At 38.2% G+C, this 22,159-nt stretch overlaps 1 protein-coding gene across 4 annotated transcripts; it reads right to left on the bottom strand.

Moving 5' to 3' along the window:
• Window positions 1-11,526: 11,526 nt before the first annotated feature.
• LOC147170731 (uncharacterized) lies at window positions 11,527-21,535 on the bottom strand. Of its 4 annotated transcripts, none has more exons than XM_086080626.1 (11): window positions 21,279-21,535; window positions 20,426-20,567; window positions 20,172-20,334; window positions 18,192-18,393; window positions 17,383-17,445; window positions 16,727-16,789; window positions 15,997-16,059; window positions 15,267-15,329; window positions 14,906-14,932; window positions 14,565-14,651; window positions 11,527-11,917 (listed from the first exon to the last, which is right to left on the bottom strand). In XM_086080626.1, exons 2-11 carry the CDS (start codon window positions 20,541-20,543, stop codon window positions 11,840-11,842), a joined length of 927 nt encoding a protein of 308 aa, XP_085936752.1. In that variant the 5' UTR covers window positions 20,544-20,567; window positions 21,279-21,535; the 3' UTR covers window positions 11,527-11,839. The 4 variants fall into 4 exon arrangements, 2 of the variants coding, with proteins under 2 accessions (XP_085936752.1, XP_085936753.1); XM_086080627.1 differs by having other exon boundaries at window positions 18,192-18,384; window positions 21,279-21,521; XR_015095577.1 differs by lacking the exon at window positions 14,906-14,932 and adding an exon at window positions 14,779-14,844 and having other exon boundaries at window positions 11,858-11,917.
• Window positions 21,536-22,159: the final 624 nt, after the last annotated feature.

Here is a 22,159-nt window from a genome sequence, read left to right as displayed (position 1 = left end):
TTCCCAGGTATTCCGACTTCCTCCCACAATCAAGTCCATGAATGGACTGTATGTTTGAGTGACTGAACATGTGAGTTTGTAGCGTTGTTTCTCTCTATGATTCAGCTCTATGATTGACTGGTGATCTGAAGTTACTCCTCTGGTGGGTTCTCTTCACATTGGCTATGGATAGACAAATGGCAAATGTACTTTATTTGCCTCTTTTGGCAGGTTAGTAGTGGATTGTTAATTACCATCATCACTAAAATCTGTATAGGTTGGGAGCATGGTGCAGCCAAAAAAATTAATAATGTTTCATGATCTCTGTACACTAACTTTACCTGTTTGGCAACTACTCTGCCCCCGTCCTTAGCGGGTGTGTTTCGTGTTCCTGTCCATGTTCCTCTCTCTCTCCAGTCTGCTTTATTATCACTTGTGAGAGTTGAACTGAACTTTGTTTATTAAAGACAAAATCATTTGGCATACACTTCTGACTGAGAGTTTAACTGCTGTAGATTTGCATCGGTGAATGTGCAATTAATAATATTAAAATGACTAACATCATTAATAACAAAATATTACCTCACTTTTGATTTTTATGACATTGCCAATTGTTGTCAATAGAGAACCAGTACTGATTGCCAAGGGTGTATAGCACTTTAACTTATTGTGATTTAGAGTAGACAAAAACACTCGAGTGCTCTGTTAGACCCAAGCACCCTTTAACCACTCCAACAGTTTTCAAGAAGGTCAATGCTGCTGGCTTTGCATGCAGATTTATCTTTTCCCCTTGACTGGATGCATTCTTTAATTGTATTATTTGGATATTTCTTGGCTGCCTATGTGTTTTTATTCATAAGTGGTGTTGGAATATTTTGTTTTGTTTGTTTTCATCTTCGGATGGGATATGTACTTAAAATTTTTTTTTGATGAACTAATATACAGTACATAATACCCATGACATAATAGGGACAAACAGTATAGAATGGATGGCTGGACACTGTACTAGTTGATATGGACGATGATTTTGTTTATCGTAAAATTGCGTTTTACATTTAAGGCTGTTTGAGTGTCTATTTCTGTCAAGCGAACAAAGTCACTTCATTGTTTTTGTTCTTTAATGTTTTAGATGATAACATGATGATCAAATACAAAGTAAAACATAAATTCAATTGTAAAATCGAATATGTTGGTTTGGTTGTGCAGATTAGTGCCTCAAATGGGGAGGGGGGATCAGAGTGCTTGTATTATGTGGGGTAAGCTGCCTCCTATGGCCTGCCAATGGGGTACCGCAAGATATACGTCATATTCATGAGTCTATTAAGGGGGTCAAACTCGGCCGGCCAGTCATGCTAGACACATGTAAACAGTCTACGAGATGTCTACTGCGCTAAATCTACTAATTCTAACCAAGAATGATATCCCTGGTGCCAAATTAACTGGTATAGACGTCGTAGAACATTAGTATGTTCTTCGACGTCTATACCAGTTAATTGAAGAGATAGTTTGAGTGTAGAGGGCAGAAAGAGATGGGGAAAAGAGCCGACCTGATCAAGAGGTAATGTTTTTTACCTTTATTGTTTTTTTTTGTGTGTGTAGCGATCGCAATTCTACTCGGAAATTCTTGGGCACAACCAACAAAACTCGCTATACCTCAATTATTTCAATTATTATATCCTTCCCGCTTATAAACCTGTTTCCTTAATTCAGAAAAGGCCCTACAGATACATTTTCATACATGTCACAATTGCACAAAAGGCAAAAGTCAGGCGGTAAGCAAGACAGGTCCAAACAACAGTGGCAACGCCATTGTTTTGTGGAAAACACTACTTCACTTTTATATTTTTATGCAGTATCGTGAGTGGTCGGCGGCAACAATGAATACACAGAGACTGATATACTGTGCTAGAATAATTGCGCCTTTTATTCCCCGCAAACAGCAATCAACACACTTCTATACTATGCTAGAATAACTGTACCTTTTATTCCCCGCAAACAGCAATCAACACCTATACTGTGCTAGAATAATTGTGCCTTTTATTCCCCGCAAACAGCAATCAACACACTTCAACGCTAAGCAGCAGAATATAATCATCATCAGCGCTTACCTTGATACTAGACCGGAGAGCCGACGGTCCGGGTAGAACGAGCTGCAAAACGGCTGGGCAATCGTATGTATTCCACAGCTGACTCTACCCAAACCGTGTGCCGCTCTGTCTTTTATTCGTTAGCAAAAAGGGGTGAGCGTGAGAAACAAGGCATACAACCCAAGAATTCCCAGGCACCCTCGAAAACATGTTTAGGTCTACAGTATAAACAAGGAAGAGTTCCCAGGTTGATTCTGCCCTTTATTCACAATTTTTTGGGCACCTGGATTCGTACAACAGTTCAGGACAACAACATATCCATATATAAGAGGTTACATGAGGACATATCAAAACATGGTTATTTTCCCTTCAGCCATTTAAGCATTTTTCCTCGGCATTCATTATTGTCGTCCGGCAGACAGGGTAGTGCCAAACGCCCCCAAAAATAACAATAAAAATTTTAATATAAAGACAATCGCTTACCTCTTTGGGACGAAGCCTGCATGCATGGCCCCCCAAAAATGTTTACTACATATGAAGGTGAAAGGCTCACTTCGCTTGCGTTAAACTGCTCTTTTAGACGTCCGCACATGTTGATCCCCGTTCACATTTATCCCTCTGAAGTTTTGGCTTCGGGAAACGAATAAAGAATACATCCTTCATTTGTGGATGGTCATAGTGTCTGGAGTCGTTTCTGCAAGTTCCATAACAGCTGTGTTTACTCTGCATGTTTTTTTTCCGGGGATAAACGAGAACAAAACAAGCACTACTCGCATAGGTCGCCAATGAGCCGGCTTAATTTTTGACCTCCTTCCGGTTCAAGCTGCTGAAGTCACGTGACCTTGCGGTCTAAAAATAGCATTTGTGCGGTACCCCATTGCTACACGTGGGTAGTGGTAGCAAGCCTTCTCAAGAAGAGTTATTGTTTTAAGAAGCTTTCCATGAATAGCATAAAAGTCTGCTATGCATTGGAAAAGTGAGACAGCCATAATTTCTCTAAAGGGCACTGAATTGCAAACGGGGACAGAAAAACATTTTGCCAGGCAGAAATTTTGCAACTCTGCTTCAGTGTCAATTAGTGAGCCCTGGGCAAAAGGAATGATATGCTTACAAAAACTGCAAAGCCCGAGCTGTTAAATGTGATCTGTCCAAATGATACCTGAAGCGAAACAGAACAAAGGAAGTGTGAAGTTACTTTTGGACACTCTGTATTACAGCTGCAATGATCTTGGGTTGTTTAATTCTACTACTACTACTACTACTAATAATAATAATAATAATAATAATAATACATCAAACTCATATAGTACTTTTTAAGATAGATACCCAAAGACGCATCACACAAAGGAGGTAACAATAAATTACTCTAAGCTGGTGCGTGATGTGTGTAGTAGTCCATGCTGCAGTCAACCGCAGATACACAACAAACATTTATGTAGTGATTGGAAACTGTTTGTATATTAGCTTTTTCGAAGAACAACCGCTGATTTAGCCAAACATTGTCCTGTCAGACATTATCCTAAATTATTCCATTATAATATTATAATTATAATTTTCTAGAATGCTATCTCCATTGCTTATGTTTTGACGAGCCAACAAGTTCCCTCTCGCCTAGTTGCTTTCTTCGCTTAGGCCCCACATTTCTGATTGCCCACATCACAACTTCTTACTCCAGTGGAATCTCGAAAGACACTTTAGAATTAGATTAGGGGGCATTGATAACTCGTTAATTAGACAGTTGATGGGAAGTAGATGAGTTTCCATTCTCCTCTTGCAACTTTAAATTACTTTCATTTTCGCGTGTGTGTGAGAGAGAGAGAGAGAGAGAGAGAGAGAGAGAGAGAGAGAGAGAGAGAGAGAGAGAGAGAAAGCGCACACAAGACCGAGAAAGGAGGATTTGAAACATCTTCATCCTTGATCAAATAAAAATGTTTAATTTTAAACATCACTCCAATGTAATTAGCATTCAAGCCTCGACATGTTATACTAACAAGCTACACATGCAGGTTTTCTAAACTATTAACTATTTATAAATGAGTGTGTGAATATTTAAGTGGTGCATCCTGCATACTACATACAATATTTGGTAAATTAAGAAACGTGTACCATAAGTAAAAAAAATAATAATTATTTGACATTTTTCTCTTTAAGTCAGTTACGCCATTGGCTCCTGGCACGGATGGCTCTGACTGTTTTGTTTGTTTCTGACGCTGTTTTTTGGCATAGCTGCTTAAAATTGCGTTGATCACGTGTTTGAGATTATGTGACCATGAGATATTTCTGCATGTTTCGCTAATATATGCGGGAAAAGAAGGCGACTGAGGTCTGCTTCTCATGAAATATGGTGTAAGCCCTACATTAGAGCCTTCGAAATGTGTTCATTAGGGCGCTGCTATATTTGGTGTACGAAGAGCGCATGCGCCGTGAATGATTTCAGCGTGCAGTTTGCGCCTGTCCCGCATACATGTAGAGCCGGTGGCGCCAGAGCGCAGATATTTGTTTGTTACTCTGCGCCAATAGTACAGTGCAACCCGCGCTTAGAAAATGCCATCCCCCCCCACCGAGGCACACGAGACGCGGATGTTGAAAGGTGGTGAATTACCAAGCATGGTGACTGAGCGCCAATGGGGTGGAAAGAAGCACCCTTCTTTCCACCTAATAAATATTTTTCTAGATCCGCCTTGTCCGGAAACTTGGGGTGCTGTCAGTGACAGCTGTCATATGAAATTAATCACTAAAACAACATTTTACCAACTGAAAAACCTATCAAGATTGAAAAGTTGCATGATCTAAGCCATAGGTGTCAAACTCCGGTCCTCGAGGGCTGCGGTCCTGCAGGTTTTGGAGGTATTCCCTCTTCCAACACAAGCTGATTCCAATCAGCACGATCGTTATCATGCAGAGCTTGCTGATAAGCTGATCAGAACGGAAACATCCAAAACCTGCAGGACTGGGGCCCTCCAGAACCGGAGTTTGACACCTATGTCTAAGCAGACTTGCAAAATATTGATTTGATTATTGTAATCATCATCTGACTGGACTCCCTCAAAGCCGTCATGCAGAATACTTACGAGCACCACATGACCATTCCACCTGGGTGATTGGAGACAAATGGGCCACATGAAGGCGGTTGCCACATTAAGAAGAGAGGAATTGTAGCCTGTCAATCACCTGATGAAGACCATTGGTTTGCCTTTTGAACTGCTTTGTCATTTTTAGAGATTCCCATCCACTACTTTCAAAGAAGCTCTTACTTGAGCTGTGTTAGTTTGTAGGCTTACTGATGTATACTGTATATACAAAAAAAAAAAATGACAAGAGCAACTTGTCAAGGGCAGGAAAGAGGCAGTGAGGCAGAGGTAAAACACACACGTGTTTTTAGCAAATAAAACCGTTTATGCTAGATAATTTTGACAGATTCTGTCTCGTATATATATTAATAACTTTACCTGAATAAATTATGAGTTTTGTTCATGGTTTATAACAGTTACCAAGTGTTGATAATGTGACATGTTTTCATCAAAATAGTCAGGATGAGCGAGTGGTTGTGGACTCAAGTACAGGCAAGCAGGGCAAGCAGGCAGAGATGAAGTCCGAAGATGTATTAATCAAACAAAACAGGGTGGAAAACAAGAGACGTGACAAAGTGACAGTAGGACGTGGGGAAACAACAATGGTTCGACAGGACAGACATGAAACCAGAGACTCAGGCTTATTCAGATTCCTCCTCAAATCTGATTTTTAGAGTTGACTGTCCAGACTGTTTTTAGCAAGTGTCCAAATCCGACCTGGCCCCGTTCAGACTGAGCCACATTATTAACCCATCTGACAGGTTGCTCTAGCAACGACGTCGAACCGAAACAGCGGCCAGTGCGTGGTGTTTTTATTTTTCTGAGAGCGCTCAGTATTGTTCATTTGGTAATCTTATGTCATCATCTTTGCTCTCTTTTTTTTTTTTTTTTTTTGTGGAGAGTTTGACGTCATGTGACGCTGTGCGTACTGCCCATTCCTCGTAAGCGCGTTAAAGCGTCTTTTTTTTTCTTTTAATTCATTCTTTCTATTATTTTTTTTTTAAACTACCACATGTATATGGCTACGGCCGGGCAATTCGCTATTTCCAGTTGCACGTGTGAAGAACTGATGGGCTAGCGAGACCGGCTTTAGCGCACGTAACGTAAATTGTCACTGTATTTCCGGTTAAACATGAGCGGAGCCGACGCGGGGCAGGGGAGCCGTCAAGCAAACAAACATATTTTTAGTCTCTTACATTCGTTTTTTGTCTTTCTCACAATCACTATGTTCTGCCTTCTCAAATAAAGCTTGATAAGCAGTGGCACCCATTTATATGGTAATTCACCAGTGAAACATCACACACAGCCTACTTTGGATGTAAATAGCATCCGTTCTATATCCGTGTGAGAGTTAAAGCATGTTTTATGTATTTATGTACTGTATGTCTGCATGTGTGCATGTGTACATGCATGTTATAGGCTGACACAGAAGTGGATTTTCTCTCATGCCCCATCCCACTCCATGGAAAAAAATCCCAATCTGTCCCAGTTCTGGACCATATTAAAAAAAAAAAAAAGTCCTGGACTATCCTGCTCCCTGTGAAAACGACTCCTGGCACCGCCCTATTTTGCAGGGCAGCTAAAAAAAAATTTTTAAAGCTTGTATTTGGATAATTCCACTCCTGTGAACTTTTTTCCTGTACCATCACAATCCTGTAATTAAAAGTGAGGTTGACTGCTAGCTTGGGTTAGGGATTCCCCCCCACAAAAAAAAAAAATAAATAAATAAAAGTCAGCCTCAACACACCGCAGTTCAAATGCCAAGTGTGGCTATGTTAGAATGGAAAAGAATCGGCTGCGCCGACGGAGCGGAGCAGAGACGCAACGCACTCGCAGCCGGTGTAATCCCGGGGTAATGTAAAAAACAAAACAAAAACAAGCTTAATACTTACTTTTGCTTAGAAGTGTAATATATAGTTATTACACTTCTCTCTCTCTCTCTCTCTCTCTCTCTCTCTCTCTCTCTCTCTCTCTCTCTCTCTCTCTCTCTCTATCTATATATATCCTTTGGAGTGTACTTATCTGAATAGTGGTGTTTATTCTGTTCTATTGGTGATCTCTTTAACATTATTTAGTCAAGATACAACAAATACAACATCCATACAGTATTTCGTTTGAGATACTTTTCAACCTCAATTGCTTTGTGTCACAGACACTCAGCATTCCCTACAACTTTTGTCAAAGAAGTTAAATCTATTTTCCTTATCAGTTTGGCAATAAGTAGGGTGAAGTGAATGAATGGAGAAATGTATGCATTAAAGATGAGGAAGGCAAGGAAATAGATTTGTGAGCAAGCGTTTTTATTTGACAAAGGTGTAGAATTTGGCGACCAAATGGTCCTAAACAGAGATGTGGAAATGTGGTTTAAGAACCTGATAGTGCAAACAGTGATGAGTGGGGAAGTGGAAGAAAGATTGCATAGAAAATGCAGATAATAGTTAAAAGGCAATTTGAAGACATACTATAAACGCTGATGGTCAGGGAATATACAACTAATTGTGATTAGATAACGCAAAAATGGCATAAAGAATAATGAGAATAATTGGGGGGAAAGGAATTAAACAGTAATAATTGTTTTTTACTGTACACGTGCAGTCCAATAATAATTGCCATCGATTTTTCATGTTAAAACAATACACGGGGCTCACCGAAGATCAAAATAGTAAGTCATGTCGGATCACAGACAGCATTTCTGCACTTAACGATTAACTTCCTAGAAGTGATCATTTCCGAGATCTCATCTGCTGCTTTTAATCAGTTTGTTCAACTATGCATTGCTATCGTGATCAAGATTATCTTTTATCCCAAATGGACTCTCATCACATCATTATATGAGGCATTCATGTTGCTTAACCATCTTGCATTTGCATTTCCTGAACTTTTTTTTTTTTTTACTTGAGCAGCTGCAGTTTAATAATAATTTGCAGTACCTAGTGAGGTTTTGGAGAGATAATAATATGTGTGTGGGTTAAACATGGCTTTAAAAATTTGATTGATTGAAAATGACATCCAAAAGTCCCACAGTGCGGCTTTTTTTTCTTTCATTTTAGGTAGTAGTTTGCAATTGTTTTGCTTTGCTTAACAGAGGGCGGCAATGTGAGCACTACCCAGAATGCATTGTGACGTAGTAATAATGCATCGGATGTATATAGCGCTTTTCTAGACACTCAGAGACGCTTTGGAATAAATACATTATTCATGCACTAACACATTCACAAAGTGGTGGCGGTAAGCTACTTAAGTAGCCACAGCTGCCCTGGGGCAGGTTGACGGAAGCGCGGCTGCCTGTGTGCGCCGACGGCCCCTCCCACCACCAAACAGTTGCACCTTCCATACATCAGTGTGGGTAGCACTGGAGGCAACGTGTGAAGTGCCTTGCCCAAGGACGCAATGACACATGACTTGGGGAGAGCGGGGATCAAACAGTAAGTTTCTACAAAATGTTAAACCGGAAATTATTTTTGAAAAATGCTCCTTTTAGTTATATTACTAACAACAAAATAAATCATATAGAGCAAACATTTCATTATAGTCTGTGTTCCTTTTAAAAAGGAGGTGTCTCTAAATCAGTGGTCCCTACCTGTTTTTTTTCCGCACTTTTTTGTATGGTCACGATTAGGGAGTGCTTTCCGAAATAGACTCTCAGCGTGCTCTGCCCCACTCCGACCATTCATAAACACAGAGCGTTGTTGGATTGTGTTTATTCAGAGTACCACCAAATAGGAGTGAAGAAGCACTGTAGCTGCTCCGACTGGGGACATTTAGCAACCAGAGCGTCAGGCGGGACTAATGGAAACTATACAGGCAAGATGCGACGGTTGTGTGCTGACGGGGATTTAAATTACCTCATTCATCATTCTTGTACCGTAAATACAATTGAAGCTGGTAATTTATTAACTTTTTCTGAAGTTGGTGGTTGTTTATCAGCCGCAGCGTTATTAAAAGAGTCACTGTAGCTAATGTTTACAGTTGCCTCATTTGTCACAACAAAAACATGTGTGCCTTCATTAATCCATCGAAGGGGAGCGCATTCTGCCTCTCGGAACACTGTGTGCATGATTGCGTGCATGTGTGTACTAGGGTTGCCAACATTCTCCTTCCAAAATAAGGGACAGGTGCACGGGACGGTGCCATGGTGGTGTAAGAATGATGTGTTAATTCAGTGTATATTCTGATTCTGATTCAACTTGAAATGCAGAAAGTACGTACATTTCATTTTATTCCTTTAGCCACCATCAGAAGAACGTTGCATCTGTCGCATGTTGTCGAATAATCGCAATTATCTACCAAGTATTTTTGCTCATTCTCAACCCGTTTAAGCAACGGGATCCTTCTTTAAATATCGACAACAATCAGTGTTACGGGCGTAACTTGGTAGTGTTAAGTGAATTCCGTAACAATATGTAGCAGTTAGTGGGTCTGTAAATGGAGGCCTTATTTTCTTTGCAATACTAAGATATCATACCATAACAAAAACTTTTATGGTCTGGTGAAACCAAGGGTAATATTTTAACCATAATTTCAAAAGGCACAATGAATACTGCTCATAAGCAAAATACCATACCAACAGTGACGCATGGTGGTGGCAGCGTTATGCAGTCAGGCTGGAGTTGGGCCTTAGTGAAGATGGAGGGAACTATTATATGAACAGTTCCAAATAGCACAAAACCTTCAGGCATGAATACATCAGAAATTAAATGGCCAACTAGAACACCTGAAATTGATTTGGTCTAAATCAGAAGCATTTTAAAGGCTTTCTTCAGTGTGATTGGGTAATTCTGAACTTTTCTCCATAGAACGTTCTCAAATATAAGAAGGTGTGCATCAGTTTTGCCAAACAATGTGTATGCTAAAAATATGGTATAAATATAACAAATATACTGCATAACAAATACGCTGTGATCGTTTATGACTGCATTTCTAGTTCTCTGTCTAACTCTTGAGAGGAATAAAAATGTTCACGCAGTGACACAATTCTTTACCAAATAAAATATAAGTATTAGATATAAATTCCAATCTTGTCTTAACATTGGTTGAATATATTAAGGTAATTTGGGAGTCTAAAGTACACAAATGAAGTTATTGTTGCTCTGCAGCCATGTAAGGACACATTTGGGAAACATAAAGAACAGCTGAACTTAAATGAGAGCCTCAAAGTACTTTTTTTATGTTCTTCTTCTAGACCATAAACTTTTTGATCATTTTAAGGATTGTAAACCTCAAGGCTCGCATCAATAGTCTGAACGTACACATAGAATTACAAAAGGATTTAATGACTGCAATCTGCCTTGAACAAAAGTTAGGCTTACATTTTTTCTTAACGCTGCAAATTTTACTTTGTTGTCTGCATGTTCTGAATGAACAAAAGGCGATTTGTTTCTGCATAAAACATTTTAAAACCTTCTCCCATTGACTACAATGTGTATGCCCAGATGCATGTGTGTGTGTGACTGATTTGACCGCTTTGTCACTTTAGGCATGTCCGCAGAGGTCCAGTGCATCTTTTGGTGTGGTGGAGACAGGAGGTTGACGTCAGGCAGACAGACACTCGAAAGGAATACAGTATGGTCGAGGAATCAGCGGATGAAGTATAAGGCTGCTTGGTTATAGGTCGATTTGTCGACTATATATCAATGTATTCATGATTTCTGGATATGAGATGACATATCAGCCTGAGAGGACGTTTAGTGCGTGATACAATGGGGCGATTTATTTTCTGTTGATAATTTCGCCTTGGACTCTATTGCAGAAGAACCTCCCAACACACACACACACACACACACACACACACCCCCATACTTGCCTCTGTGTATTATGAGGACATTTTTTCCAAACCGGTTTAATTGTGTATTACAGGGACACCCCTTTCTGCTAATGCCAGAGAGATGGGACTTGCACCCAAAATTTTTTTTTGGGGTTGTCCAGGGAAATTTCACTTCAAAACTTGAAAAAACTCAACACACGAAAAAAAGAAAAACCTGAAAAAATCCGTAATTGTGAGGACATAGATAAAGACCTAAATAAGCCACGCCCATTACAAAAATGGTAATTATGAGGACCAACTCACATTACAAGGACAAAGTTTACACAACACACAGCAACCATGTCACTGAAGTGACTTGAAAGTTCTGGCATTCTGACTTTACACAAACTAAAATGGCATTGATGTGTAATGACTTACCTGATATGAGGACACATTGTTGTGCACAGCAATACTGTGAAATGCAAAGTCATACCTGGTCCTTGAGCACCATGTTACAACTTACAATTTTAGGACCGACTGAAACTGGTATTTTAATAAAACAATGCTTCTAATGTGAGAACAGGTTATCAAGGTAAAGTACAGCTTTGTAATGGATAAGCTAGACATGAAACCAGATGCAAAAGAGTCAGTGAACATTGAACATTTTATTCTTTTAAACATGACTGCCTCATCTTAAACTTGAACATTGAACATTTTATTCTATAAAACATGACTGCCTCATCTTAAACTTAGGTAGCTCTTAAAAGTGATAACATAGAACGAAGCGGCCGCTTACTTGCCACTTTTCTTTTTGATTGAAGTACCTCGATTGCGTACAAAGTCTCTTATATTTTGAACAGTGCGATTTGCCAGGATAGGGTGCTCTGCAGTCTTGCACAGATCACATTGTATTTTTGTGGCAAACTTCCCCTCCTTAATAAGGTCTTTGAAATGCTTCATCACAGCAGAAACCTCAGCTGGAGACCAAGGATGCTTTTTCTTTCTCCGAAGATCGTCAATTTCATTTGTGAGAAGTTCTATGAAAAATAAATAATTTGTTAGAAACACAAAATGTACTGTATATCAACAGTAAAGACCATTTTCAGTTTTTACCAACACATGCCATCTCAACTCACAATAGTCACCGTTAACAGTGATTCACGACTGACTAAGCCAGGGTACATTTTAAGTCTGAAAAATCTCATGGTACACCCCAAACAAAAATGTCACAAGATGTGAATACACATATCAATCACAGTGGAACCTCGGAGTTCGAATGTCTTGGAGCTCGTACAAATCGGACTTTGAAACCCCCCCCCCCCCCAAAAAAGAGTAAAAATGCCTCGGAGTTTCAAACACCCAAGCAAAGCTGAATGTACCTTGAAAGGGTAGCCTAGAGAAGCAGGCTGATGCCGAATGCTCACATCACGGTAGTCGAGACGAGGCGCTGCTCATAACAAGTCAGAGCGTGAGATGCCCCGTACAGTCGTGAGTGCATTTTGATTTTTCCATGGTAATTTTCTATGCCATGGGCCCAAAAAAAGACAATAGTGCCAGGGGAAGCAAGGAAAAACAAACTACAGTGGATTTAAGAAAGGAGATTATCGCACCTATCGTGACTACTTTCGTAAATACTGGCGCAAAGACCCCTCCGTAGCTGTTTAATAATGTGCCTGACGTTAAACAGCGCATGCAAGGACCCCTTAGTAGTCTAACAATATGCCCAATGTAAAATACACAAACTCCGCACTGAACTAAAGCTTGCATTAACATAGCAATCATGAGGAATTTATAACGGGGTCTGTACATTTGAGAGTGCATTTTTTTATCCACTGATGCAATCACACCACAACAAAAAAGGTCAGGTTTTTTTGTTTTTACTGTACACGTTAAATTAAATAACAAATAAATTAAAATACAAATGTTCTGTTTAGGGAGCTTGGGAACTGATTAATTGCATTTACATTATTTCCTATGGAAAACAATTTCAAGTTAAATTCTATTTATGTCCCTGTAGGGCAATTAATGTTACCGCAAAAACTGAACAACATTTAAGAAACAAAACAAAGACTTTGAACAGTTCACAGGAATGTTCAAACTCTGAGGTACCACTGTATTTATCTTTTGTCATCCAAGGAAGAGCCTTCATTTGTTCTATCACTATACATTCCTGGCATAGATGGTGTAAACAAGCATTCATTATATATTCTAAATCATTTTCTGACCATCCATCCATATTCTCTCGAGGGTCGCAAGCATGCTTGAGCCCATCCCATCTGTCAATGGGCGGGAGGTGTGGTTGACCAATTAAGTAAAATTTTATTTCCCCAGAACACACCATAAGTGCTCTCATGGCGCACTGTGCCACGGCACACTTATTAGGAATCACTGGATGAGCAAATGTATGCCATTACATGACGCTGCATTTATTAATTCAGATATAAGCGCAGTCTATAATCATGTCCGATCAAGTCTGAGCTGGTGCATGTACATGTCCCATGGCGACCAAGCGTACATACAAATGTATTATAATTTCATCCTTGTTAATTTTTACTGCGGTACATTAAGCCTGGTTCACATGGCCGGAGAATTGGCCAGAGTTTAGCCCCAAACTTCCCCTGCCGACATCCAAACGATAATCATAACAGATAATCCTGCCGTGTGTCCTGTGTGCTGACGCCACACACGGCTCATACAGATATCGGCCCTAGGAAGGACCTCCAACTTGAAATTGGGGATATTCAACATGTTGGATTGTTTTGGCCCAGCTTCACTCCATGTGCAGAGTGCCCCGAGGACAAAAACGTAACCTGGCAATAGCCAGATTGATATTGTGATTCACTCAAGGAAGTTAATATATACAATATCAATCTGGGACTGCTCCGCAGGGATTTGCTTGGGTAAGGTGGGACATTCTGTACAATACTTTGAGCTGATTGGACGATGCAGCATTGTGCACATTTGTTTTGACCAATCACAGCCACAGATGAAAATGTCGTATTTGTTCTCGTCAAGGGGGGGAATGGTCCGAACCATGGATCGGTGGAAATCAACAGGCTTGGTACAAGATGTATTCTTCGGAGTTTGTAACTCACAAAATACCACCAGAATTCATCTTGCAGAGCAAGGTTAAAACCACAGCGCAGCCAATCCGAAAGCAAGCCGACGAGTACGATGGTGGGAAATCCAAAATCAATACAGTCATGGAGCAGTAGAAAGTCTGTGCTTGCGCTATTACACTTTTTTTTTTATCCACATACATACTACACGAACAAACGTGGTCTCCGGGCGGGAAGCGAACCCGCGCCAGCAGCACCAAGGGCAAGTGATGCCTCGCCACCCAGAGCCAATTTACACTGCTTTAAATACCATTTCTTTTTACGACGCTTTTTCGGCTGAAAACAAACCAGGAAGTATCGTGACTGATTCTGTATGTTTGTTGACTCAAGAGGTTTTGCAGGACTTTAGTATCACATTCATTAATGAACTTTGTTCGTGTGTGTGTTTGATTGTGCAGTGTGGCTGCACACCACAAACGGTACGTTCAAAACTGTTACTCTTGTGATTTTTTTCTCTTCACGTGGCGTCTCTCACAGTTTGGAAGTCGGCCGACAATTTTAAAATCCTACCGTGTCAACCAGGCTTAAGTGGTACATTATTATATAGTATGTCTGTGTAATTTACCGTGATGTCCACGAGGCTTTGTCTTCCTGGCTTTTTTGGCCTTGGGCCCTGAAGGTTGTTTAACAGGCTGCCACAATGTCTCGGTTCCTGTAGAAAGTACAATATAGCTCAATGTAGTATTACAACAGAATTTGAACTAAACATGATACTCTTCTTTACATAATAATTTAGTAGTGCGGGGGTGCCCAAGTATCGTTATCAGACATATGCTTGCATGGCATTTGCGGTACGGTCAATATGTGCCTCCCAAGCCTTGATGCCCCAATCCGATGTCGGAAGTCTGAAAGTCCGTCGGAATGCGCAAACAACACACAGAAGTACATTGTAACTCTTAACCATACCTCTGGATGTTCCTTCTTGTGGATCATCTGTAGGTGGAATATTTTAAAAATAAAATAAAAAATAATTAATTGCAAGGTTTGGCCAACAAGCCGCAAATCATACAATAAAGCATGTTATCAGATGGCGGCTCATACCATGTGTGGGCCCTGAAGGTTGTTTAACAACGATGGCGATGCGCAATTAAGATCATTGGTCAAAGTCAGACTAAAGTATGCAATCCAATATTAATTTGTTACATGTCTTTGCAATACACATATTGCATGAGCCGTTTGTGTGACAATATATTTTTTTCAAATACCGTGCAGGGTCTTGCTTCTAAAAAATATTTCAACATCAACATGCAAAGAGAAATCAAGTCACCTGGTCAACTTTGGCACATTCTATCACAGCTGTCTCTTCATCAAGTTGTGCTTCAATTGAAACCTGGTGCAGATGAAGAGAAAAATACAACTAAAATTCTGTTCTTAGTAACACACAAGACTGTACCTGTGCATTAACACAGTTACAGTACAATGAATAGAATAAAGTATTGTGAATGCAGACACATTTTATTTGCCATTACAAAAATAAATGCATCACATAAATCCACCAGCATTAGAGGTTTGAGTAAATTGATGATATCTATTTTTCACAATGAAACAACAGAAAACACACACAGTCCTCACAGAGTCCAAACCTGACCAGAGTATGAATTGTGAGGACTGTATCTGTAAAGCCAAGCCCTGAAAACGTATTTTACACTAAGTGTATAAATACACTGTCCTCAGAGTGTCAGTTATTCACATCTACAACATTGTGAGGACTATGTATCTGCGATGGCTGCGCAGATCAAATCCTTTCAAATTAAGTTATTTTTTGTTAGTAAAGGTCGTCGATACAATTCTCTTGTATGGCGATGTGCAATTAAGCTAGTCTCTGATTGGTCAAAGTCAGACTAAAGTATGCAATCCAATATTAATTTGTTACATGTCTTTGCAATACACATATTGCATGAGCCGTTCGTGTGACAATATATTTTTTTCAAATACCGTGCAGGGTCTTGCTTCTAAAAAATATTTCAACATCAACATGCAAAGAGAAATCAAGTCACCTGGTCAACTTTGGCACATTCTATCACAGCTGTCTCTTCATCAAGTTGTGCTTCAATTGAAACCTGGTGCAGATGAAGAGAAAAATACAACTAAAATTCTGTTCTTAGTAACACACAAGACTGTACCTGTGCATTAACACAGTTACAGTACAATGAATAGAATAAAGTATTGTGAATGCAGACACATTTTATTTGCCATTACAAAAATAAATGCATCACATAAATCCACCAGCATTAGAGGTTTGAGTAAATTGATGATATCTATTTTTCACAATGAAACAACAGAAAACACACACAGTCCTCACAGAGTCCAAACCTGACCAGAGTATGAATTGTGAGGACTGTATCTGTAAAGCCAAGCCCTGAAAACGTATTTTACACTAAGTGTATAAATACACTGTCCTCAGAGTGTCAGTTATTCACATCTACAACATTGTGAGGACTATGTATCTGCGATGGCTGCGCAGATCAAATCCTTTCAAATTAAGTTATTTTTTGTTAGTAAAGGTCGTCGATACAATTCTCTTGTATGGCGATGTGCAATTAAGCTAGTCTCTGATTGGTCAAAGTCAGACTAAAGTATGCAATCCAATATTAATTTGTTACATGTCTTTGCAATACACATATTGCATGAGCCGTTCGTGTGACAATATATTTTTTTCAAATACCGTGCAGGGTCTTGCTTCTAAAAAATATTTCAACATCAACATGCAAAGAGAAATCAAGTCACCTGGTCAACTTTGGCACATTCTATCACAGCTGTCTCTTCATCAAGTTGTGCTTCAATTGAAACCTGGTGCAGATGAAGAGAAAAATACAACTAAAATTCTGTTCTTAGTAACACACAAGACTGTACCTGTGCATTAACACAGTTACAGTACAATGAATAGAATAAAGTATTGTGAATGGTTCTCTTGTATGGCGATGCGCAATTAAGCTAGTCTCTGATTGGTCAAAATCAAACTCAACTAGGGCTGGGCAATAAATCAAATTAATTAGCTTAATCGTCATTTTTAAAATGTAATAGTTGAAAATTTGCTAAAGCGTGAAATCGAATTTTGTCTTCTGGATTATTAAAAGCTATTATGTTCCATTACATCCAGATGTTATTGTGAGTTGTAATTTTGCACAAGTGGTGGCAGATTGTTGGATGGTTGGTTTTAAAGACTTTTTATTTCTTTTTTTGGCCATATCGCTCAGCCCCAGACTAAAGTCAATCAATCAATCCAATATTCCTTTGTTACATGTCTTTGCAATAAACATATTGCATGAGCCATTCGTGCGCCAAGATTTTTTCCATATATTGTGCAGCCCTAGTATCTCCACCCTCCACTAATTTCTTGCTTCTGAAAACCGATTTCAACATTAAAAAATAAATCTCGTCACCTGGTCAACTTTGGGGCAGTCTGTGATAGCTCTGTCTTCATCAGGTTGTTTTTCAGTGGAAACCTGATGCAGATGAATAGAAAAATACCAATACAATACAATTTTTACTAAGACAAGACTGTTATAATGCAATTTCATGTAATCATGAATGTGCGACCAGTAATTCTAGTATGTCACATGTATGACACAATATCCAAATGTCATGATAAGAAATCAAGATATGATAATTAACATGATGTGAGGTTGGCGATACTCACGATAACTGAGAAAAAAAAGTCACAATATTGTAAAAAAAATTATAATATAAAAAATAATAATGATATTGAGAAAATAATTGTGTTTTTGTAAATAACAGTGACAAAAGAGTTGGCCAGTATTTTTACCGTCGGGTGTTTCCATTGGCTCAGTGGTTCAAAGTTTCATTGTATAATCATAATTAATCCTTTTTTTGTTTTGTCAAAACTTGCACGATAAAATGTTACTAAAAATCCCTGTAGACAGTTTATGCAAGTTTTTAAATCAGTAATGCAGTGACACGGGAGGAGAAATTCTATATTTTACTTTGCAATTCAATTACAGTGTCCACTAAATTTCCATATACCGCTCTTAACATTTTTAATTATGGGCTACTGTGTTCCTATTTGTTTTTTGGGGTTTTTTATGTTGCTGAGGCATAATCATGTAAATAAACAATAGGTATTTTCAGTATTTCACCAAAGATGCACCTGTTCATAGTGACAATACTGGGAAATTAACCTAAATTCAAACAGCAAGCCGTTAACTCTTTGTGAAAATTAACTTGTCTCTACCTTTAGTCTCCATGGAAAATCAAAATTGCCATAGTTGTAGGTTATTTCCTCCCCTGGCTCAATGTCCTTTGTCGCAAACAAACAGAGATGGGGCTGTCCGTCTACAGTGATTCTCTGCATTTTGCTGTTTGGGCTGATGTGTTCATCATTGACGAGTCTCCCAAGTGAATTATCCTCTCTGGCTGCATCAATGCTGAAATTGTTAAATAAATTAAAAAAGACAAAATTAATAAAACTATAAAGACAAGCACACATGATATGTATTAATAACCCCCACCTCTTCCACTATAATGTCAATGGTAAAATACAAAATTATTATTAAAAAAAAGTATACCCAACTCAGTTTATCAACATCTGGACACTAATTTTAAATTAGTTATTTTAGGTCAGAAAATATGTTTAACTTCATGAAACTGAGTGAAGCTAAATTTGATTTACGTACCGTAGGCATAGTAGGTCTGAGTGTTCATCAAAAACTAGAAATGTTATTCCTAAAATAAACATTTAAGCCACTGTAATACCATGCAGTTTGACCATGAGCACTATGCTTAAATTCAGAATAAATAAATAAATAAATAACCGTGCTTACGATGATCAATTCAAAATAAAAATAAACTCAACATGTCAAATATGGCCATTTAGATTTTAGGAACACAACTTTAAGCCATTAATACCTTGTTATTTTATGCATGGACAATATATAAAATAATGTTTCTGCCTCATATTGCGCTTAAAGTTGTGTTCTTAAATCCTAAACAGCCATATTAAAAAGGTTGTGTTGATTTTTTGTTTAATTTACTGGGCAATAAGAGTTTTACAGAATAAATGAAAGCAAGCTTCTATCTCTTTTCTGCTGATCCGAAAAACTATCCGATCCGAACCGTGACTTTTGTGATTCTTTGCACCACCAATAGTTGTCGCCATGTTTGTTTCTATTTACAAATTAAACAGAATAAAACACGGATTTGACTACAGTTTTCACAGTATTCGAATGATCGAGGTACTCCCATTCTCTCTTGATAAAAGGTATCATTTAACATTAAGATTTTTGAGACAAATGTTCATTCCACTTAAACTGTTCACCATTTTTGGGGGGTTATTACTGTCAGAAAATGTTTCAGATTAAATTAGCAGGTGCCGCAATTGTTATAATTAGAGAAAGTTACAGTTGCTTGAAAGTTTACATACCCTTGGGGTGTGTAAACTTATGAGCACAACTGTAAATGTACAAAAGCTTAACGTCGCTTAATGACACTAAAATGCTATTAATAGTCACCAAAATTCACAAGCACATCTCTACTAATGTCAACTTCAACCTCTGGAAAATATCAAAACAATTGCCACAGTATTTTGTATTTTATGGACATTAAGCCGGTTTCTCACCATTATAATGTGCTCACATAAGTTTACACAACCCTCGGGTATGCTTTCAAGTACAACTATAAGTTGACTTTAGTTTTACTCATCCACCAAAAAGAGAATCAAGCATTCAACGCTTCTGAACATTAAATGGAATTTACTTTAACATAGTTGAGAACTCAAATTTAAGTCACTGTAGTCTATTTTGAAAACTGCACACTATTGATACATTCTGGTAATGATATGTATTTGACTTAATTTGAGTATTGAACACTCACAGAAAATACGTTGACATCTAATATGTCTAAGATTTATTTATTCACTCGTTTTGTGTTATTTTGTTCTACCCGTCTTTATTGCATGACTGATATTTATTCCATGTACAGCATTATGTATGCGGCTATGGTTATTTTATAGTCCTTTAGAAATAAAGTTGAGCAAGTCACACTATGAGTAAATTAATTTGCTATTTCTTCCCAAAATAGTCAACTTAACTTAACTTATGTTTTACAACATAGTAAAATCACTATACAAAGTAGCAGCCTGCAGGTGTTTATATTTTTTAGGGCGACTCCCAAAAAAAGCCAAAATTAAGTATGACAACACACCATATAAACATACCATAGTGTTTTTCCATCATAGCGAAATTCAAACATGAAAACCTTCAGGGCATCATGATAAACTCTCAGCCTGTTTTCACGTTCCTGTTTGCTTACAAGTTCTCCTCGATATTCAATGAGAAAGTCTCCCTTCTGAAAGGAGCAGCAACTGAACACTCCTCGACCTTACATAGAAAAAAGGATACATCAGAAATATTTCATTATAACAATAATGAAAACTAGGCCCATACTAAAGAATATTTTACCAATACTCACCTTTGAATGAATTGATATATTTTATGGTGAAGCCATCCTTGTCTTTAGCCAAGGATGAAAAGTATGCTGCCTCGTCTTTGGGCTTAACTTTTGCTCTCTGTCGCCTCATGACTGACATGTTACTGAAGATAATGATCTAAAGCTATAGAAAAAATGAGTTTCAATTAGTTTGATAGGTAACTTGACGCAGATGTTTTGAAGTTGACTTTCAGTGTACCTTGAAAGCCTGTACAGTGTACAGTAAATGTGCCAAACAAAATAAAATACAGCTCTGCTAAACATTTACATAAATGAAATGTAATGAACACTAACAGACTTTACTGAAATATTTTTATTGAAAGAACAAATGTAAGTAAACACAAATACAGCAATTTACCAAATTATAAGTGATTACTAAGCCATTGTTTAGAACAAACAAGAGTAACTGTAAATTAAATTAATGACATAATGACACATACTAAGTTAGGATGGTCAGCCTTTTATTCAGAGTAATTAACTTCATTACTCCACCATACAGGGACATAAAACGTTTACCAGTATTTTCCTTTGTATATTTTCACATCACAAACCAGCCTATCAATCCACCCTGTTATGGCTTTCCTCTTAAAAAATAAAATTAGCATTTATCTTACTCAACAGACGGTTAGCTTTGCTATGCTAACCGTCGCTAACAAAAGCATAGCAATTCTAAATAATTATCTGCATCCATCATAATCAACAGACTTTTTGTTTTGCTGCACTTACACTGAACTTGCATTATAATTCATTGCCGCGAAATTGCAAGGCGCAATGTACACGAGCGACCAACATAAAAAAAACAATTTGGAGGAAAAATGTCGAACTTTAAACCTACCTCATTAGCACAGCTGCAAGCCATCTGCGTTGAGTGGACGTCACGTGAAGTAATTAGAGCCGGGGGCGGTTCTCTTTCGGTGCTGCTAGATGACGTCACTTCCGTACTCCGGACAATATAATAAATCACATTTAAATCAACAAATTGGTTCAGTTGTTGGATTATGAACATTGTTGATAAGAGTGGCTATTGTATGATTTACAGTTTTACAGTAAAAAAAAAAAAGAGCACATTTAAAATTAACCCCAAAGGCTCATATACTAAATTAATTACCACAGACGAAAACAAAGGATATTATTGCTAGAATTATAGATAATTTTTTAATTGTAAAATGTGATTTTAGTTTTGTTTTTTTAAAAACGTTTTTTTTTTTTTTCATTAATGAAAATGTTTATTTGCTTTAGTAAATAAAATAACCTTGCTGCTGTCACACAGTTGCGGTCCTAGGATGTTTTGGTATTATACTTCAGTAATGGATGCATGTGTTCTTTGGCAAAATTGTGAGCGAGCCCAATTTCTTGGCTAAGAAGCAACCTTGCAAACAAATGGTCACATGAAGCTTTACTGTTGGCATGAAGCAGGACTAATGGTAGCGCTCACCTTTTCTTCAACAGACAAGCATTTTTCCAGATGCCCCAAGCAGTTGGAAAGGGGGTTAATCAGAGAAAAATAACTTTAATCTTTTTTCCCTTATTTTGGTCTGTATTTATGGAATCCCTTTTTCACTGGTCACACCAGGCCATCCTCCAAAAGTCTTACTCCCTCACCATGGGTGTAGATGCACTCATACCTGCTTACTGCCATTCCTGAGCAAGCTCTACACTGGTGGTGATGTCCTTATCCCGCAGCTGAATCAACTTTGGGAGATAGTCCTGGCATTT

Source organism: Leptonotus elevatus, chromosome 7 (genome assembly GCF_054856555.1).
Source record: "Leptonotus elevatus isolate MCC_2025b chromosome 7, RoL_Lele_1.0, whole genome shotgun sequence".
In the NCBI taxonomy this organism is placed as follows: domain Eukaryota; kingdom Metazoa; phylum Chordata; class Actinopteri; order Syngnathiformes; family Syngnathidae; genus Leptonotus; species Leptonotus elevatus.
The sequence above is the reverse complement of the archived record's forward strand: the minus strand, read 5'-3'. Positions and strand labels throughout refer to the sequence as shown.

Coding starts and splice junctions, on each gene's coding strand:
- LOC147170731 (XM_086080626.1), bottom strand. CDS start 20,543: ATGTCAGTCATGAGGCGACAGAGAGCAAAAGTTAAGCCCAAAGACGAG. Junction 16,060..16,726: donor AATGTGCCAAAGTTGACCAG/GTGACTTGATTT, acceptor CATCTGCACCAG/GTTTCAATTGAAGCACAACT. Junction 14,652..14,905: donor ACAAGAAGGAACATCCAGAG/GTATGGTTAAGA, acceptor TACTTTCTACAG/GAACCGAGACATTGTGGCAG.